At 37.3% G+C, this 22231-nt stretch overlaps 1 protein-coding gene across 2 annotated transcripts; it reads right to left on the bottom strand.

Moving 5' to 3' along the window:
• Positions 1-433: 433 nt before the first annotated feature.
• LOC103703518 lies at positions 434-21383 on the bottom strand. 2 transcript variants are annotated; one of them, XM_008786393.4, is made up of 7 exons: positions 21132-21381; positions 20570-21012; positions 14175-14309; positions 14045-14087; positions 13460-13522; positions 13246-13360; positions 434-837 (listed from the first exon to the last, which is right to left on the bottom strand). In XM_008786393.4, the coding sequence occupies exons 2-7, from the start codon at positions 20872-20874 to the stop codon at positions 704-706; spliced, it is 795 nt and encodes a 264-aa protein (XP_008784615.1). In that variant the 5' UTR covers positions 20875-21012; positions 21132-21381; the 3' UTR covers positions 434-703. The 2 variants fall into 2 exon arrangements, with proteins under 2 accessions (XP_008784615.1, XP_008784616.1); XM_008786394.4 differs by lacking the exon at positions 13460-13522 and having other exon boundaries at positions 21132-21383.
• Between the last annotated feature and the right edge of the window lie 848 nt (positions 21384-22231).

Consider the following 22231-nt stretch of genomic DNA (forward strand, 5'->3'; position numbering starts at 1 on the left):
AAATACTTGAGAAGTGGTGCGACCATACTCACCATTTTATTTGGCCACCAGCCAAATTGAATCCCCTAAAATTCCGTAATACTTAACAATTGTCATAATAATTGCGCCCCGAAATTATTATTTTGGGTTCCTGAATGAGTTTGCAACATCACCCTGGAAGAATGAAAGTTAACAGCTCAACTTTCAAAATTTAGCCAAATGATGTGCAGTCATCAGGATCTAATTCCACTCAAAGATTTTTGTAGTTTTCTCAGGCAACTTGTTCTTTATAGCCTCATGCTGATGCAGCAGGACAAATATCGTACCCGATAAAACAATATCCACGCATCAATAAAAGCCCTTTGTAAGTCAAATGTTTCCAGCAAGCTACCACAGAAGACCAATGCAAGATATGGTCTGAATAAAATAACAGAGAGAAAATGGTAGCAACAAAGGAACCAAAACTATCGTGCACTTTATGCAGCCAGCTGATATTATGTCCTTTGACACATATAGGAAGTCAGGATACAACAAAAAAATAAGCCCAAACTGGAGGCATGTTTAAAAGGGAAAGGAAGCAAGAGAGCTTTGAAATGAAAAGTAGATATAAACCAACATTATACCTGGCATTTCACCTAATTATTTGCAAAGATATAACTTTGCAAAATAGAGCAATAAATGAAAAATGGCAAACACTATTTCTCTATATTATGTACAGAGCTAATTACACAGCAGGATGGTACCCAGGATCTATAGAGGTCATCTCTGCCCTCTGAATATTTCTCCTTGAACCCCACTCATGACAACATTCTAGTGTAAGCCGAAGAGCAGTGCCTAATCCCAGCACGATAAGAACACCTGCACCATTTGATATCAAGTGAATATTATGTGAAACCTGACATATAAATGAAGTGGAAAAGAATAAAGATCAGGGGAAAGATTATGAAAAAACTACTGGCTTTCAGTAGTGTTCTGAAAAGTGAATTTTATAATTACTCTGTTTTTATTTATTTTCCTTTCTCTACAGTAACACCCAAGAGACACAGAGGTCCTGTACTTTCTCCATAACTAAATGAAGAGGAATCAGCATCGGACCAAGTGATCACACAGTAATGCACAAGCTTGCAACAGTCAAAAGTCAAAACCAAACCTACATCAACCAACATTCCGGAGGAAGAAAATGATTCTGGCCAATGATGAAATATCTGGCTATTATCCTGTATCCCATATACGCATTTAAATATGGAGGGATGTTACTCCACACAATAAAGTCTTCGTAGCTGAAATCTTCTACCAAAGATGATGCACCCACTCTAGAATATAGCATACACACATGATTCCAGTACTCTTCTATTATGTGTCTGTTAATACATATTTATAATCAGACCAACATTTTGTTGGCCGAGTCCCACCTTATGTGAGGTGGGACCCAGCAATTTAAATAAAGAAAAAAAAAGAAAAAAAAAAGGGAAACAAAAAGAGGGAAAAGAGGGGTTAGGGTTTATTATTCTATTAGAGGGTGGATGAGAAGAAAAAAAAAGAGTAGCCGTCTCGGGAGAAGTGCTTGTGGAATCCATCTCAAGGAGGAGATGAAGATCTTATTCAAGGCATTTCAAGAGGAAGAAGAACCTTGTGCAAACCTACACTCGGTGAGATTGTTCTCATTTTATTATTGGAGCCTAAACTCTTTTTCATATAAACTCTTTGTTTGTGATCCAAGGAAGAGATCCTTGATGTATGTGATCCTCTAGCTTAGCCTAGAGAAGATACTTTGTAAGCCCATTATTGTTGATAGTGGAGGTTTGTGGTGGACTTAGGTCCGGTGGTTTTTTTCCCTCATATTGGAGGGTTTTCCACCTAAAAATTCTTGTCTCTTTCTTGTGGTTTGATTTTTGGTGGTTCTTACATTGATTAATTATTGTGGTATTCTCATTCTACTCACACAAAGATAGGAAAGTTTTCATCTAGTGAAGGGGCCTTTCCTAACAAGTGGTATCAGAGCAAGGTTTTGTGCCTACAAGGTGTTTGATAAAATTCTTGTGTGACTCGAATGGAGGATTCTATGGGAGGCATGATTAAATTGACATCTTACAACTATGCCATTTGGAAACCTAGAATGGAGGATATCCTTTATTGTAAGGATTTGTATGAACCTATCCATAGAGATGAGGCTAGGCCAAAAGAGAAGACTGACAAGGAATGGGAGATAATGAATAGAAAGACAGTTGCACAAATTAGACAATGGGTTGATCAGACTGTTTTTCATCATGTTGCTCAAGAAACCAATGCCTTCTCTTTGTGGAAGAAATTAGAGGCCATGTATGAGAGAAAGACTGCACAGAATAAAGCCTCTTTGATTAGGAGGCTTGTCAACTTGAAGTATAAAGATGGGAAAAGTGTGACAGAATACTTGAATGACTTCCAAGACTTGGTGAATCAGTTGACTACTATGAAGCTTGTCCTAGATGAGGAGTTGCAGGCTTTGTTACTTCTTAGTTCTTTGCCAGACAGTTGGGAGACTCTTGTGGTGTCTCTAAGCAATTCTGCACCTGACGGCAAGGTCACTTTGGATATGGTAAAGGATAGCATGCTAAATGAAGAGGTTAGAAGAAAGGAACAGGGAATATCTCCTGAAGCTGAGGCTCTTGTGACAGAAAGAAGAGGTAGAAGCAAAAGCAAGTATCCTTACAATAGAGATAAATCCAGGGGCAGGTCAAAGTCAAGGAAAGGCATAAAATGCTATCATTGTGGCAAACTAGGACACATGAAAAGAGAGTGCAGAGCATTGAAAAGAGAGCAGAACACAGAAAAAGGTGAAGCAAAGACAGAGGAAAAGGATGTTACAGCAGTTGCAGCTGATGCAGATGTCATTGTTGTTAGTGATGGTTGTGTCAACCTTGCATATGAAGATAGTAACTGGGTGATTGATTCTGGTGCTTCTTTTCATATCACTCCACATGGTGGTTTCTTCACATCCTATACTTCTGGTGATTTTGGTTGTGTTAGGATGGGAAATGATGGTTTATCCAAAATTGTTGGCATGGGGAGTGTATGTTTAGAGACCAATACAGGGTGCAAGTTGCTACTCAAAGATGTTAGACATGTTCCGGATATCCGCCTCAATTTAATCTCCACCGGCAAGCTTGATGATGAAGGTTATAGCAATCATTTTGGTGAAGAAAAATGGAAGCTCACAAAAGGCTCTTTGTTGATAGCAAGAGGAAAGAAAAATAATACTCTCTACATGATGCAAGCAAAGCTAAAGAAAGGAGAGGTGAATACAATTGATGATGATTTCTCTACAAAGCTTTGGCACAAAAGGCTTGAGCACATGAGTGAGAAAGGACTTCAAATTCTAGCCAAGAAGGAGTTGCTACCAAATACCAAAGGTGTGTCTTTGAAAACTTGTGTTGATTGTTTAGCCGGAAAACAACATAGAGTTGCATTTCATAGAACACCTATATCTAGAAAAATTAATATTCTAGATTTGATACATAGTGATGTATGCATGATGGATAGTAGAACTCTTGGTGGTGCACTTTATTTTGTTACCTTTATTGATGATCATTCTAGAAAGGTATGGGCTTTTGCTTTGAAATCCAAGGATCAAGTCTTGGATATATTTAAACACTTTCATGTCATGGTTGAAAGAGAGACAGGCAAGAAGCTAAAGTGCATCAGGGCAGATAATGGAGGTGAGTACAGAGGGCCATTTGAAAAATATTGCAAAGACTATGGCATTAAGCTCCAAAAGACAGTTCCTAAAACACCGCAAGAAAATGGAGTTGCAGAGAGAATGAATAGAACAATTGTAGAGAGAATCAGATGTATGCTCTCTCATGCAAAGTTGCCAAAACCATTTTGGGGTGAAGCTATGAGGACTGCAGTGGATTTGATCAACCTTTCTCCATCGGCTCCTTTGGATGGTGATGTGCCGGAAAGAGTTTGGACAGGAAAAGATGTATCCTACAGTCATTTGAAGGTGTTTGGATGCAAGACATTTGTTCACATTCCAAAAGATGAAAGGTCTAAGCTTGATGGAAAGTCTAAAGAATGTATTTTCTTAGGTTATGGCCATGAAGAATTTGGATACAGGTTGTGGGATCCAAAAGACAAAAAGGTGATCAGGAGTAGAGATGTTGTCTTCTTTGAAGATCAGTTTATTGAAGACTTTGGAAAGCAAGAGAAGCCGAAGTATTTGAACAGTTCTCCAATTAATCTTGATCCAGTTCCTCCACCTATGGTCCATGATGATGATAGGGGAGATGTGCAGGATGACAGTGAGCATAGTGATACAGGTGCTAGTGAGGGTTCTACAGGTGATAATGGTCACAGTGAAGCTTCAGAACATGGTGAGCTATCAAGTCAGTCTGAAATGACAGAACCAGAGGTCAGAAGGTCTACTAGACAGCACAGAGCATCATCTAGATATCCTGCTTCAGAGTATGTTTTTCTTACAGATGAGGGGGAGCCAGAATGCATCCAAGAAGTGCAGAATCATAAGGACAAGGATAAATGGTTTCAAGCTATGCAAGAAGAAATAAAATCCTTATATAAAAATCATACTTTTGATTTGGTAAAGCTTCCTAAGGGTAAGAGACCACTCAAGAACAAATGGGTATACAGATTAAAGGAGGATGAGAGCGGCTTAAAACCTAAGTACAAGCAAGATTAGTTGTGAAGGGCTTTGGTCAGAAGAAAGGTATAGATTTTGATGAAATTTTTGCTCCGGTTGTGAAAATGTCATCTCTTCGAATTATATTGGGTTTGGCAGCTAGTATGGACCTTGAGATTGAACAACTTGATGTGAAGACAGCCTTCTTGCATGGAGACCTAGAGGAAGAAATTTATATGGAGCAACCTGAGGGGTTTAAAACTAAGGGCAAAGAACATCTTGTTTGCAAGTTGAAGAAAAGCTTATATGGGCTTAAACAAGCACCAAGGCAAAGGTATAAAAAGTTCGATTCTTTCATGATGGGCCACGACTACAAGAGGACAAAATCCGATCATTGCGTCTATGTGCAAAGGTTTAGTGATGGTGATTTTATCATTCTATTGCTTTATGTAGATGATATGTTGATTATTGGCCGTGATACTAACAAAATTGATAGGTTGAAGAAAGACTTAAGCAAGTCGTTTGCCATGAAAGATATGGGGCCCGTAAAGCAAATGCTTGGCATGAGAATTTCTCGTGATAGAAAGATCAAGAAGCTTTGGCTATCACAAGAAAAGTATATTGAAAGGATGCTCGAGCGGTTTAATATGAAAAAGGCTAAACCGATTTCCTCTCCACTTGCAAATCATTTCAAACTCACAAACAAGCAATGTCCTACAAATGAAAGGGAGAAAGAGGAGATGCAAAAGGTACCCTATGCTTCAACAGTAGGAAGTTTGATGTATGCCATGGTGTGTACAAGACCAGACATAGCATATGCAGTTGGTGTTGTGAGCAGATTTCTCTCGAAACCTGGCAAAGAACATTGGGCTGCAGTCAAATGGATACTTAGATACCTTAGAGGTACTTCCAAAGCTTGCTTATGCTTTGGAAATGGAAAAACTATGCTAGAAGGATTCACAGATGCAGATATGGCTGGTGATATTGATACTCGAAAGTCTACATCGGGATACATGATGACTTTTGCAGGGGGAGCTGTTTCATGGCAATCCAAATTGCAGAAATGTGTTGCTTTGTCCACTACAGAGGCCGAATATATTGCGGTGACAGAGGCATGTAAGGAAATGTTGTGGATGAAAAGATTCCTCCAAGAATTGGGCTTGAAACAAGACAAGTATACTCTCTTTTGTGATAATCAGAGTGCCATTCATCTTAGCAAGAATCCCAGCTTTCATTCAAGGTCGAAGCTCATTGATGTGAGGTATCATTGGATTCGGGATGTGTTGGAAGAAAAGCTTTTGCATCTAGAGAAAATCCATACCGATGAGAATGGGTCGGATACGATGACTAAAATTTGGCTTAAGAAGAAGCATGATATTTGTATGCTTAAGGCAAGCTTGGTGGAGCCTCTCACACAAGATGGGAGGGGGAGAATTGTTGGCCGAGTCCCACCTTATGTGAGGTGGGACCCAGCAATTTAAATAAAGAAAAAAAAAGAAAAAAAAAGGGGAAACAAAAAGAGGGAAAAGAGGGGTTAGGGTTTATTATTCTATTAGAGGGTGGATGAGAAGAAAAAAAAAAGAGTAGCCGTCTCGGGAGAAGTGCTTGTGGAATCCATCTCAAGGAGGAGGTGAAGATCTTATTCAAGGCATTTCAAGAGGAAGAAGAACCTTGTGCAAACCTACACTCGGTGAGATTGCTCTCATTTTATTATTGGAGCCTAAACTCTTTTTCATATAAACTCTTTGTTTGTGATCCAAGGAAGAGATCCTTGATGTATGTGATCCTCTAGCTTAGCCTAGAGAAGATACTTTGTAAGCCCATTATTGTTGATAGTGGAGGTTTGTGGTGGACTTAGGTCCGGTGGTTTTTTTCCCTCATATTGGAGGGTTTTCCACCTAAAAATTCTTGTCTCTTTCTTGTGGTTTGATTTTTGGTGGTTCTTACATTGATTAATTATTGTGGTATTCTCATTCTACTCACACAAAGATAGAAAAGTTTTCATCTAGTGAAGGAGCCTTTCCTAACACATTTGTTCAGTTTACAATGCAAAATTAATTAATTTTGATGATTCTATGGGTGACAGGAGATAGATTATATACAACATAAGGTACAGCCTCATGCCAAATTTTCAACTCTAGACTCTTATGCTTCCTAGTCTAGACTCCAAAACAAAATTATCAAAAATTCCACAATTGAGCACACCTCAATATCTCACACCTAGAGTTTGAAACGCCTCCTGCCTTCCTCCACCGTCACATTCCTCTCTAACTCTATCCCTTCCAATATGTGCACACAATACTACCTGGATACTAGTAATTTTCGTGAATTCCAGAAGCTTGATGCTATTGGATAGTTGTATGAGGCACAACATACCAAGATGCTTCAGCTTTTAATAATCTGATTTAATTGTTCATGTTACAAAACTAAATTTCTCTAGGAACACATTAAATTTAAATGCATAACTATTTTGAGACTTGAGAAGTAAGACTTAAATAATTATATTATGCAAAGTAATCATGCATTTAAATTCAATTACAAAAACAAGACAATCTTGTTCTTTTAAGCAATTAAGCAAAAACAAGACAATTAATTGTGCAAAGAAAATAGAGGAAGAGGTGATGATGCGCAAGTCCTGAAGGATCAAATGAACGAGTAAAGGTCAAGCAAAGCAATGTAACTAAATATGCCAGAAGAAACTTAGCAAATGGGGAGTAAAAGGATGTTAAAATAAGGAGGGGGAAAACAAAAGTCAGCCGAGAAGCAAATTAACAGATGAAAAGACAATGGGAGACCAATCCTGGATAAGGAGAGCATGGATGGAAAAAATGTGCAGTAGAAAGTGGCATGCACCAAGAGAACATAGTGAACTTGAAACAGATTGAATTAAGCAAAGTTGAAACTAGTAAACTGCTTATGGTGATGTGGGAGATATCTCAAATGTCCAAAATCCAAATAAACATGCAAGAAAAAGGATAGGTCAAGGACAATTTATCTTTTTATAATTTCATTTCGGAAGATGGCTTGGTGACAGAGTGGCTGAATTTTGCCATTCCAGTCATTGTTCAATGATCTGTAAATTACAAGGAACAGGAAGAGACTTAGGCCACATATGTACCATCCAACATTCCAAACCCTCTTGAACAATCAAAGCAAAGTCCCAAGTTTAAGCAGCAGTTACTTCAACAAACTTTTTAGCTTCAGACAACAAATGGAAGAAAAGTTCCTTTGAAGCTTTAGTTAGGCTGATATAACAATAAATACAACGACAAGGGGAAGCACATGAAAAATCAACAGGCAATAGAAATATCACAATCATGAAACTCAGACAGCACTGTAAGACTGATATCATAAAACTTGAGAAGCAGGTATCTGAGTGCATGAATTTTTTAGGGAAAAAGCGTAATGTATACAGTTGCAAAGAACCCTCTTTAAAAATTAAAACACCACACTAAAGGTGTGTATATTTAGAAACCTTGTACTAAATATTTAATATATAGATCATATAGTTACCATTCAGACAATAATAATTGAATATATTAGTGGCCAACATGATCAGCTTGTGCACATCATGAAGTATATAGCATGCAATATGCCAAATTAGTAACTTCTTTAACATAAGAATTCATTTGGCAAAAGAAGTTAATCCATCTCTTACAAACTATACATTAATTACATATTTCAGATGATGTTGCTTAAAAGCAGATAGTAAGCATGGCGTGAAACAAATGCTTTAAAACAGAGGATTCTGAACCAAAAAGAAAGAAAAATAAAAAAAAAATTTATTTCGGATATGTACGTATGCATATATATTTCGTGTTAAATGTAATAGGCAGATGAATCTTTCTACATTCTCTTAAAAGAATAATAACAATCAAGAGAAATTTTGCATACAAATACATCAAACATCAAGCCTAGTTATGCCAAAAAAAAGCATCCCTCACAACTACATTCCTAGTGTGTTTCTTTTTTACCAGCTGCATGTTACCTAAATGTGGTTTGGGAAATGTAGTGATTCAGCAATTGGAAAATTTATTTACGTATATATGCATATATGCAGAATTTGGTATCAAATTCCTTGGTGTTTGGACTCTAGGATTAATGATCCTTCTCTATAATACAATTCTAGCTTAGAAGAGTCCAAATGAGAAGCATCGGTGCCCCCATTAAAGTAGTAATAGATATGTTTTGGTTTATGAAGATTTTTTGCATCTATTTTCACACTGACTATATATATTGCATATGGCGCACATTTCGAAAAGGAATACTAATTGAATTTGTGGATACAGTCCTAATCTAAGGTATTTTGAAACTGACACATTAAACACTCTATAGACACTAGAACACTTGGCACATGAACCAGGTGTACAGGTAACACTGATCAAACATCATTTCCTTATTTAAGCCATATCTGATCAATTAATAAAAACTAGCATGGAATCTGAAAGTCCATTCTCGATCCCAAAATCAAGTCACTAATAAATTTCTTAGTCCTGTCAGATTTTCTAATGTAGAAATGATGTTACTCCCATAAATGCATTGACCATACTAAGTTAGGATCCCAAACTTCCAACTCATTAGTAGAGAGTGGATCCCAAAGTAATCTTCAGATCCTCTGAAACTATTAATTTAGGTTCATCCGTGAAAGTCAGCTCATCAAAATTAGCCGGAGATCTAGAACTCCTCTCCAAATGCCGAAATCAGATTGTTCGTGAATCTGAAAATCCTTTACAAATCCTCCAACGTAGTAGTCTTTTTGAAATCCAAAAGCCCACTCCAAATTCTCTAATGCAATTAACATTGAACATGGTCCTCAAAATCCATTCATGAAATTACGCATGGGATCTTAAAATCATTTGTTGAATCCAAAATCAATAAGTTAAATACATCAAAAAGTCCTCTCCATGCATTAATGCAATAGTTGTTTGGTCTAAAAGTCCTCTCCAGTTCTCATTTGACATTGAACAAAGTCCTCTTTATAATCTTGAATCTGCCATGACTTTTTTATTTGCTCCTGCAAGGACCCACAGATGTCACTAGCCCGAACCAAGCTTGCCTACCTCCTATGGCACCTGTGGGAAGATCATAACAAGGAAATCTTTCAAGGGTCTGTTGTCCAACCACTTATGATTCTCAGGTTTTTCGAACGGTTGAAGCATAGGAGCTCATAGTCTGGCATCTGGGTTCTCCCATCAGCCTCACCTCAACAGGTGAGTGATTCCCACCTATTTGTAACTCAATGAACCCCAACCAGGATCGGTCGAGCTGAACTTCGATGCATCTATGCAAACATCCAAAGGGGGTGATTCTAGCAGGTATTTGTCCATTACCTATTTCTTCAGAAAACATAACCAAGCTCATTACTGCTAGGGAAGGGGGTCCATCAACACCTAGACTCAATGGAAGTTCAAAGTTTGTCATTGGAGGGGATTCAGCAAGTGTTCTTTCTTGGATTTGCAGAAGCAATGCTACCCACCACCCCTTCATGGACGACGTGCGCGACCTGCTTCGATCAATCCCAACCATTGTGGCTTCAATTTGTTTCGTGAGGCAACCAACCAGCTGGTTGGCATTTTGCAACATCTCTTCTAATTCCCATTGTTTTTACTTATTTTCCAGCACCACCCCTGTACTCGGCGAATGCCAGTGCTGCAGGTTGCACTTAAATTCATAGTTAGTTCACCCCTCTTCTACGACCGAAAAAATGAACTTATGTATGGGACCTGAAAGTCTTCTTTTGATTCTAAAACCAATATATTAGTAATCAAAATGTCCACTTTGCACATATAATGCAATCATCATCAGTATTAGGTGCATTGATCTAATCAAACCTGGTATATCCAAGCCCTCTCCGGATACGGTTACCTCCTACTTTAACCTACCAAGTGATGGGAAAAAAAAATCTAGCAACTTCTTTGCTTTCATCCTATCAATAAAATCTCTCAATTAAACTTCCATATCTTAGGTGGTAATTAAAAATCAATTCCTATTCAATGTCATTTATGAGAAACCAACAATTTTCTCTCACACAGACACATACAAGTGCACAAAATTAGGTAGCGCGCAAATTTATGATCCTGCAGTTTCGTGCACTTTTCTTTTTATACAACAACCAAGTCAGAAGTTAATTTAGTCCAGCGACATTAATGGGTCCCTATACATGCATCAATCTGGTTCCTCAACAATATCACTTTAATCAGCTTACTTCCAAATAGGTGATCCACTAAAAGTACCAATGAAAAGAATGGCAAAAGCATAGACAAGCAGGGTAGGTATAAAGGGCTGAGGATAAGCAAGCTATGCCCGACTTGAGCTTCACTTGGCCACTAATCAGATTGACTCAATTGGCTCAAGCACAGCTCAAACTTGTCATGAGCTGGTAGGGACCAGCTCAAGCCCAAGCAATTCAAATTTTAGCTAGCTCAAGCTCGACGCAATTGAGATTTAAATCATCAACAGGCATGGGGGAAGGGATATTACAGTTAGGGTTAAAATGACGAAACACAAGGTTTGAGTCTGGTAGAGGATGTCAACTTCATAAAAGTAGGGCAGCAAAGAAAGGCATCAAGATGGAAGATCTTGAGGACGTACATTGTGGTAGTGTGACAACCAAGGACAATAAAGATAAGGACACGATTGCCATGGCCAAGGATTTAAAAGTTGTCAAATGTGGCACTAAGTAGAGCCTCAGATAATGTAGAAGGTGCTGCCATTGCCATGGCCAAGAATTTAAATGTTTTTATATGTAGTACCAAGCAGTCGAGAACAAGTGAGGAGGTAGAAGCAAATGGAGGTTGTCCAGGAAGGGGGAAGCTCGACCAAAAGTGGCAGTTGACAGCAGCAAAGTCTGAAAGGACAAGTCCTTGGAATTTTGCCAATTAAAGGCAAGGAATAGGGGAAGATTTTGCAACATCTAGAAGGAGGAACAAGCAAGCAAGGGAAGGAAAGACAAGAGTGGAGATCAGAAAGGTTTGTTGATGGATCTGTCAGCAACAGTAGAATCTCTCAAGTCTCAGGGCATTAGTGGAGGAGATAGTGACTCATAGACAGGGGGAAAACAGAGAGTAAAAGCCAGAAAGCAATAAATGATCCAATCAGGGAGAGACGAAATTCCTTCAACCCGCTCAACTCGAATCTGTCGAATAAAATACTAAACCATAAAAATTTTAGAAAGCAAGGCTCTAAGCACTTTATTTTCATTAATTTTTCATGATCCATAAATTGTCGTAAATATCACGGCAGAAAAAAGAGTCTAGTGGTCTTTGCTTTAACTCTTTTTAGTAAGGTTCTAGCCAGTTGAAACTAGAGTCTATGCTCTTTGCTTTCACTGCTTTCACCCCCTTTATTCCCCTCTCCAAAACTTTAGCATATGCCCTCTATATGTACTATAAGCTCCTCTTTATCTGAGTCGAATTCCTCTTCAAGCTAAAAGAGGAGAAGTTGCAACTTCTCTACTATTCTATAGAGATCTGCTCTCTTTATTTGAGAGGATGAAAACTTTCTTCTTTTTATGCTAGTGAAATTTAGTCCAAATTGGATTGAATTTCTCTCCTAATTAAAAGAGAATATAAATTACTAAAAATAATATATATATATATATATATATATATATATATATAATCTCTAGATCTTGATTCTTATATTAATTTTGCCTTTAGTCATATCACCAAATTCTTCCTGCACTAGCCTTTACGGCTTCCCGAAGTTTTTGGTACTCGATTGAGTCTTGGATGTGACGGATTTTGCTCCAGAAGCTCATCTAAACCTATCCAAAATGGCAAGACTGGTCCACGAATGAACCTCCTGGATCAATGAAGATCAGTAGCTTATAAGTTATAAAATGAATCGTTATATCCCAATCTAAAGGTTGGTAACATCAATACATATATCACTTTTAGATTGCAATCTAATAGTTATGATTATAGGTACTAAACCACTATAAAAGGTACAATTTACAAACAAAATAATCCTTACATATATATTTACTTACACTTTTTTATGTTGACCTTAATTGAGCCAAAAATGAGTGACCTAGGCATAGCTCATGTTTCTCATTTATTGTTCAAGCTCAAAAACCTAGCTCAAGTTTGTCATGTTTACCATTTGAGCTAGGCAACATCAAGCTGAAGTGCAAGCAGAACATAAGCTGCTAGCAAACAGCTTGTCATATGACAGCCCTATAAGTAGGTCAAGAAGTTTCATTAATCGAACTAATGGAGACAAAATAGCACAACTATTGTGAATTAGAGAAAGAAAATCTAGTTAAATCTTCTAACTAAAATCCATAAGCAATGAGTCTGCCAAGAGATTATAGTCAAATGCATTGGCATATATAAAAAATGTCAGGCCTTGTATTTGGCCACGATCTCTCAGTATATACAGAACAAGAAATTAAAAGTAGCAACCTGAAACACTTGATAGTTCCTAATTTAGAAAAAATATATATATCATAGTCGTTAGCATCTTTCTGGAAAAACATGTGTTTATATGGAAGGCTTTTTTTTTGTTGTTGATCAAATCTGATGCTGCATCTAAGTTGCGAAAAATCATGGTAGACCCTGGATTTCGTGGCATAAATTCACATGCTATGCAGAACCCAGAAGATATATTTTATAAAATATGTACAGCATTTATAAGAAAAAGGATGATACCAATTATGATATTCACAGGAAGTGCAGAAACACCAAGAGAAACAGATATTAGCACATCTAACAGGAGTCCTCCAATTAAAATGGCGAAGGCAACCCACAAAGGGCTAAAGCATCCCTGTTAAGACAAGGTTAACAAAAAGTAATAAGAAATAGAACAAAGAAACTAGATAAGAATTAATTATTGCAGCAATCTCAGCCATAGTAACATAAATACCCTTCCATGTTCTCCTCGTACCCCTCCATAGGATGGGTCAACCCTCCAAACCCAATAATTCGTCTGGTCCATAAAAAGAGGGAGACATATACAGAAAATCTTAATAGCTAGATAGGTCAAAAGGCTATTTTCCAATATACTACAAGCAACTTACAGATTATAACAAATTCATATGCACAAATTCAAACAGTTCAAACTTCTCATATAACAAAAGTTTCATTACAAAGATTATGCATAAGATCAATGCAGACAATGCACACACACATTGAGTACCAAACAATACCATATGGGCACGCCATACAAGGAGGCTCAATATGCCCACAACCAACAACATGATACAGGTGCCATGACGGCTCCAATGGTGTGCCCATGTGTTGGTACAGGGGCATATACTGCGCCATACAGGTAAGGTACCAATACAGGGCTGGGCACTGGTGCAGGGCCTAGTACCGAGATTTAGGATATTGACATGGCATGACTCATATAAAAGATATACTGTGACTCTGTTAAGTGCTGTCAAACATCAACACTTTCCAAGTTATTTAAAATAATTATTATATACTTTTCCTACTTAGATATACTTACACTTGGTTGGGACTCTGGAAATGGGACATTTACAGCCACCTGCCTGTACCAAGAGGTTTGATCTTAATAGATGAGTGATATTTACAATATTGGGGATGTGAGAAAAGATTCTGAAAAGTGAATGACTTACTGGCATATCTCACATTTATTTGAACCTCTAGTACGAAACCAAATCCCTATGCATGAGAGGTGTGCTTGTGCAAGCTCACCTCTGCATCTGCACCCAAGATCCATCAGAGGTTCTTCTGTTTGCTGCTGACAAACTCTGGTCAAGTTTTTAACACATCATAGGAACAAGAATTAGTTGGCCTTTGCCAAGGAAAGCAGTAATTAAATGAAGAAAATGAAGTACATAACCACTACATATAATAAACAGATCATATGTCTTTGACAAAAGAAAAGCACCAAATCAATACAGACTTAAATCTTATTGCAATGACCCCCAATCTTCCAGAACTTTTGGTAATGTAGAGCAAGCATAGGAGAATTGGACCAGCTAGAATCAGCGAAAATGAGTGGAAGTATAACAAATCAACAGTAAGAAAAGCTTAAGAACTTCTGCAACTAAAATACTGATAAACCAATGAATAAAAACTCTACTAGATAAGTTTCACATAGAAAGAAACAATTAGTTCTATGCCGAGCTTTTAATATTTCTTGCTTTACAAAAACAAGGTGAGATGCTATGTTGCCTTTTTTTTTTTTGCATTTTAAAGTCTCTTTACTTGAGACCAGAAGTGAAATATGAAAGCAAGGCTGGAGTAAATAGTCCTCTTGGAAATCTGAAAAAAAGGAGAAGAAAAATCAGGGCATTTAAGTTTAATGTGCAAAGAGCAAGACACTAGAGCACAGGAGAGATCATATTTACAAGAACATTCTGGTATTCCAAAGAAGAATGAACCCATATTGAACAGAGCTTTCACCACCGGTCATAATCTGTATTTCCAGAGCTGAAGTTCGGAATGTGTCTCAGGATATCTAGACCAAAATGCACATCTAAGATTACTTAGGATACAAAGTGTGTATAATGAATCCAACATCCTTCAGGCTCTATATGCTTGCTGAAAAAGTGAGAGAGAATAAAATTTGTAAGGAAGGAATCTTCTTTCTTTACTGCTGTTTGGTACTAAAAAAGAAACCCAGGGAGAGAAATGAAAGAGATATAAGGCCAAAATGTCCTCAAACAATCCTCAATTTTTTCTTCTCCAAAAGGTGGCTACTTTGAGAGAAAATTGACAATTAGCCAAGTGGCTCAAGATAACATAATCATATCTTAAGCACTTTTGAAAAAAATTTCTCTGCAATTTTCTTACTTCAATGAAACATGAGAAGATCCTCAATTTCCTTTGCTTTCCTTTCCTTTTTTCCTTCCACCATTTTATCTTTCTTTTATTTCATTTTCTTAACAACCAAACAGAGCCTTGATGTTAAAAAAATGATATTTCTAAATTTGAAAATTATAATTTGATTATAAAAGATTTACATTTTCCTAATAATAACTGTGTATATTAGTATGAATTAAAATTTGTCATACCGGTCAGTTCTAAGCATACCATACCGAACGTACTGTACCGTACTGGTACGCAGTCTTATACCGTAACGACACTTGGTACACCTCACCATCTCATGCCAAACTGCGTACCGACATAGTAATAGAATGGTACCGGTATGGAATCCGGTACCGAGATGTCGAACCTTGGTATGAATTATATAATTTGTGCATTTTTTTATGCCACTTCATACTAATCAATGTCTTCCGAACTAGGCCGAACAACCCGATTCGAAAAGTGCCGAGCCGACCCAATGCGAAACTGAGTCAGTTCGCTTAATAATATCGGTTCCGGCCCCATACCGGCCGGAATCCCTACCGAGCCGGCCGAAACCGGTCCCTTATTGGCTGGAACCAGACCTTTACTGGCCAGAACCGGTCGGTTTGGTGCGGACTCGGTGTGAACCAGCCGGTTCCACCGAATCAACTCGGTTCCAAATTGGGTTGTTACTGTAGAGCCACTTGATGCTTTTAAAGCATTAGGTGGCTATTAGAAAGGTTTGAGAAAGCCATCCCAATGGCATTTGAAAGTGGTGGCTTTCTCCGCCGTCTTTTCTTTCCAAATACTCCAAAACCAACACCGATTCAGACTATCAGAAAAAAAAAATCTAAAGCTAAATAAGATGTATTTTCTCTTTTCTATCTCATTTTCTTCTTTTTTGCGGGCAAGGCGCGAAAAAATCGCTCAAAAATTGCAAAGTAAAGGAACATCGTGCCAAAATTTTTGATTTTTTGATATGTTGTAGATCTATAGACAATCTACATGCTGACATAAAAATTTTGATTTTTAGATTATATATATTTTTAAAAAAATTAAAAATATATTTTTGGATTAAAAATAAAATAAATAAAATAAATATTTTTAAAAAAAACTATAAGATCATAAACGTATTTAGGGGCATGCAAGATACTTTTCATAAAAATTTAGTATTCATTCATTCAAGTTTTGATGCAATCGTGCGCACAGTGGCCTAGACCTAAATTTGAAAAAAAAAAGTAGCTTTTGATGCATGTCCGAGAGCCTAAAAAATATATATGTAGTATTCATTAATAGATTCAATATAAACCTGAGCTGAAATTAATTTTTTGAAATATCAATATTTAAAATTATTTTTAAATTCAAAAAATAATTAAAAATATATAAATAATACCAAAAATTATGAAAAGTTAGTAGTACGTATTACATAATTTAGAAGTAATTTATGAGGTAGAAATCATATTTTTCTGAATTTATGATATTTAAACATATTTTTAAATTTAAAAATTATTAAAAATATATAAATAAATAAATAATATAAAAAATAAGAGTTATGTATTAGATAAATCAGATGTATTTTCTGTGGTAAAAAAAATAATCTTCGTCATAACAAAATTTTGCTATTTTTAAATAATTGATAAACTGATGTACTTGGTAAATCTGTAGGAATAGAGCCATCAAGAAAAAAAAAAATCCAGAACGTAACATTGACTGGGATCATGGGCCAATGCTCTCGGGCCGGCACCATTGGAAGTACAGCTGGTGTAACACAAAGTTTAGGAGAGGGAGATAACTAAGTTGAAGCAACACTTAGCTGATGGTTACCTTGACGTATCTATGTACCGGAAATGCCCACAGAGGGTTCAGCAATTGATGAAGCACTTCGCTGATTTCGGAGTAGAGAGAGTTTTCAAGAAGGCAAAAGCGGACCGCCGAGTGGCGAAGCCACCTTTCTATCACTCCAAGGAGTCAGAGAAGGCGTCCTCTCCAGATGATGAGGACGCACAGATCCAGGCTGCTATGCAGGCGAGCCTGGATGATTAATGACAGCAGAATGAGATGGCTAAGCGTATAGCTCGAAACATCTCACGAGTCGGATTTTGCTGCTGGCATATTCGGATGGACCTCTCTACAACTGTATTATCATCCAGAGAATACCTCTCAGAGCCAGAGCTTCAGCAAGAGATTAGATAGTACTTATAGTCCGGCGTGCGTTCCTTATGAAATGAACGTACAAGACTACAACGCCGCTTGGTAAGAGGGGTGGATTGATGAACCTCCTGACTATGCCGATGATTCGGATATTTATGAGAGTCATCGTCACTCGACCCGATTTTAGATATCGGTATGTATATTGTACTTTAAATGTATATAATTGATTGTATTATTTTATAATTTTTACGACTATTTGATTTGAGAATATTTTATATAGTTTCTTGTAGCAGGCAATATCTCACTAATCATTTTATGATTTGTATCATCTTAAAATAATAAAATACATCATTTAGGTTAAACCAGGATCATAGAAACATAAAAAAAAAAAAATGTCAATTAGACTTAAAATCATTGAAAAAAATTTAAAAAGAGTGATTACCAATTAAATAATCTTGAAGACTAAAAAAAAGGTGTGTCAGTACAAAACCGGCACGTCTTACCCATACCGGCCGCCAACCGGTACGAGTCTTGGTACCGATTCAGCGGACCTTGATGCTAGTACTTTGCTATTTGAATATTAAAATATGGTGCACTTATTGTCATATTTATCAACAAAAGCAAATGCCTAGTATTAACAAATGAATTCCCAAAAATACGAGAGTCCAAATAATTCAAGATTCAGTGAGCAAAAAAAGCTTGAAAAATGATTGCCTAACAACATTCAAATGGGTTGAGGAAGCTTTTTTTAGTAATCAAAACAAAATATATAAGGCAAAAAAAAAGAAGAAAAACTCAAAATCACCCAACCATCACCTTCTACCCGTCTAAGGACAAAAGGCAAAGAAATTGTAGCACGGAACCTAAGTTAATAAACACTAAGGTATTACACTTTCATAATAATCTCAAGGCATAAAGTTCCATTGCCAACAATTTCCCAATCAAGGACATGTAAGCCCAATTCCTCGAAACAACTCTTGCTGACTTTTGACACCCCTTCAAAGAGTCATATTTTCCAACCACAATATGAAGAAAATAAGGCATTTCATATTCGTTTCCAGCTCAGTCTATCACACCTTCCACTCCACTTCGACTCAGGCATAATATTTAGTAAATGACTGCAATTGCCTTAGATTGTTCTAAGTTGATTATATAATCATTGTGGGCATAGGTTGGATAATAGAATTCAAGCTACTTATCAAAGATGGACTTGAGTGCAAAGTTGCACCTGCAACAAACGTAATATCAACAAAACACTATTTGCAGTAACTACTTGTAACCCTACCTGTTGGAAACAACAGATACACCATTCGTAGAACAATATTTGATTTATAGACCCAACCCCATTAGACGACACAAATCTTGGTAGTCAACATTATGCTCAAACAAGTGCTAATATAATGTATCCATATCACAATCTAACTCCATAAATACTAGGCAAAGTCACGATAGAACAGTAATTTCTCAAGTTTTTTCTTCCTTCAAGCAGCTTGCATTTCTCATCAATTTGGATTACCTTATTTGAAAGGTTTTCCCATGTAAGAATATTTGGATTACCTTATCTTAAGGAATTTGGGAACTTCTTCTCCCAACAAAGAATGCCCCTTTCATGTGGGAAAACTAACATTTGCCAAAAAACATCTTTGGTCACCACCTTCAACAATGTTGGATATCATCAAGAATCCCTACTAAATTGAACATAGGAATTGTAGATAGAAGATAGCTTCCATGAATTCCTTGTATGACAAATAACTCCAAGACCATCTTCTCTCTGCTCCCACATTAGTAATCCATTATTGTGACTTCAGCAATTAAAACTTTGAGGAACTCAGGAAACACTAATAACAAAAAGCTCTTCCTACATCTCAAATCAGAGTAACTTACAACTGCTTTCTAGTCTACACCTTATTCCAAGATTAAAGCTTTTAGGCCTATTAATGACATCTTTAGCCAACCTCAACAATGTTTGCATAGCTCTCCCACTCCCTTCCCCTTGATATCCTTAATAGAACTCACTTCTTTCTCTGTAGCCTCTTCCATTTTTCACCTCCGTCAAAATATCCTGATCCTTGCTTCCTGATCTCTACATCCAGCAGTTCAACAGTATAATTCCTAATATCCTTAAACCATTAAATTTATCTCGAAAAACAAGAGGTGTTGTCCTTAATGAAAGGGCATCCTTCCAGCCCCTCCACAAATATACTTTGCAGGCTCTTTAGTTTATTACTTACTGAGATGATGCTTTAGAGATAGATAGATATATAGTATGATGGACGGTTAGACATCAGTATCCTCATGAAAGCGATCTATCAAAAGACAACATATAGCAACTAACTTCATTTGATTTACATACCAGCGGTTTCTTCATTTGGTAATGATGTCAGCATTAACCCCTAAATGGTTGGCAATAAGATGCATATAAGCAGGCCCACAATAGCTGGACAAAATAGACACTCATGGCTATAAATACTGGAAGTTTTTTTAAAAGCGATTAGTTTTATTACAAAGTTGAAACTTTTACAGCACGTTTCTTGGAAACAAGAAACTAGCTTATAGGAGACTACTGAAAACAATAAATGATAACATGCTTTGTTTTAGGCCCCAACAAACATCTTTTCTCATGATTCACCTTTAGCATAATTCATCAATTTGTGTATATTTTTCTAAGGTTGCTCCGTTATGATGGGTTCGAAACATGGGAACAGCTTCTCTACAGACAGGTGTAAAGCTATGTAAGTCTAACCCTCACCGGACTCTGCAATGGCAGGAGCCTCATACACTGGGCCATCATTTATCGATTCGTATGTATTTCTATGCTAATAGGTTATCTTGATTTCCATATGGCATTTTAGCTTCAATAAAAACTGTTTTAAATGGGGGAAAGAAAAAGATCTTTAATCGGTTTCTTCCTTGAGTAATATCATTCTCCAGGAGGGCTTATCTAGAGATAGACAATTGCCAGCCTACCGCCTGCAAATTCACTGACTTGATAGTTCACATCAACCAATTCGAAAAACATCATAAATCAATATCCAAATTAATTCAAGCTATAAAAATCATGCATTACCTGCACTGCTCCTGGTAACTTTCACTCCTTGGCAAGCAGCCCTTCTTCGTGGCTGCAATCTTGTCATCGCCCTCAGGAGCTGCACTCTTCGAGACGCTCACCTTGGAGTGATTCGGAACCTCCTCTGGCTGCGAGATCACGATGCTGATGATGGGAGACGGCACGGCCGCATCCCCACGCCTCTCCTGCGAACCAGCACCCGCCCCTCCTCTCTTGCCCCCTGGATCCAGCCCCGATTCATAATTAGACTCCGATCCCTCCTCTCCCCCCTTTTCCTCCACTCTACCGCGCTCATCACCAGGCATCGATCCCTCCCACTTACTCTCTACACTCTCACTCCTCCCCACCCCAAACCCTCCTCCGGAGCTCTTCTTCTTCTTCTAATCAAACTTTGTACCGTGCTTCTTCTTCTCCTTCTTTCTTCTCTTCCAACTGCGAGACACCTGGGAAAGATAACCAGAAAACAGAGAAGAAACACGCCAAAGATCGCCGCTTTGAGCCCCGAAATCGCCACAGATGGATACAAAAATCAAAACTTCACACCAAAAAGAGGGATTTTTACCTCGAAGACGAAGCGCAGAGCCGTAGAATCCAAAAAAAAATAAAGAAAACAAAAGAAAAATCCGCCAGCGTAAAGAAGCCAAAAGGGAGAAACCCCGTTCTTGGATCTCTTGGTAATTAGAACAGTTGAATGGAGAAAAAGACTTGATGATGATGGTGATGGTAGTGATAGTAATAGAAATGACGGAGGCGTGGGGAGGGAAGGAGAGACGGAGGGAGCGGTGTCTTTTCTTCTGATATTTATTTACAAATTTTGGATAAGGGAATTGGAAAATAGGAGCCATAAATAAATAGGAAAATAGGAAACTAGAGTTGATCATCTGAAATGGACCTGCTTCTATAAGACAAATACACAAAACAAGGGGTTATTTATTAATCGGTGGTGATGTCGGCGGTAGGGGAGGAAGGTGAACTTTTGGTGTAGATTTCAGCTGCAGTGACTAAATTGGATGGTAGTGGGTGGGATTCGTGGAAAGTGGGAATAAGGAAGGGGTGGAAGGAGGTACATACATGCTTATATTTTGGTTTGCTGTTTTAGTTCTGGACAACTAGGATAACACAAGAGAAAACAAATGATTACGTGAGAAATAATTATTCTAAGTTTGGTTTGATATATATAATCTTAATTTGTAGTTGATGCATTTTCTTGGCGCTCTCTCTCTCTCTCTCTCTCTTGAATAAGAGCTAAAATGGTGTATTTTTGTAAGAATAAAGGGTAGAGAGGCATCAATTGCACAACCTTTAATGGGTAATGGTAGGACAGTAAGGAATTTTTTTTACCTTATCATTATTGGAAAAAAAAGAAGAAAGAATTGGTGGCTTGCCCGATACATAAAATTGAGAGAGAGAGAGAGAAAAAAATTGGAATAAAAGGATCTGTAGGTAAGAATTTTGAACAAGTTTATTATAATATTATGATATCTGTATTGATAAGTTGATTTGCCGCAATACAACTATAATTGCTCTAGCAAATTTTTATTTTCTTCTAAAGTTTACATCGACGGTAGAAAACACAAGTTGCGATGGATATGGTATTTTAGATTGACGTCAAATGCAAAGCAAAGTTCAAATTAATATTTTTTATTAATTTTAGGCTTCTAG

The sequence above is a fragment of the Phoenix dactylifera genome, chromosome 2 (genome assembly GCF_009389715.1).
Source record: "Phoenix dactylifera cultivar Barhee BC4 chromosome 2, palm_55x_up_171113_PBpolish2nd_filt_p, whole genome shotgun sequence".
Lineage (NCBI taxonomy): Eukaryota > Viridiplantae > Streptophyta > Magnoliopsida > Arecales > Arecaceae > Phoenix > Phoenix dactylifera.

Bases quoted from the DNA above. Each gene is read 5' to 3' on its own strand.
- LOC103703518 (XM_008786393.4), bottom strand. From the start codon at position 20,874: ATGCCTGGTGATGAGCGCGGTAGAGTGGAGGAAAAGGGGGGAGAGGAG. The intron at 13,523-14,044 runs GTAAGTATATCT...TTTATGGACCAG, and splicing joins TTCCAGAGTCCCAACCAAGT to ACGAATTATTGGGTTTGGAG. The intron at 13,361-13,459 runs GTATTTATGTTA...TTGTCTTAACAG, and splicing joins TACGAGGAGAACATGGAAGG to GGATGCTTTAGCCCTTTGTG.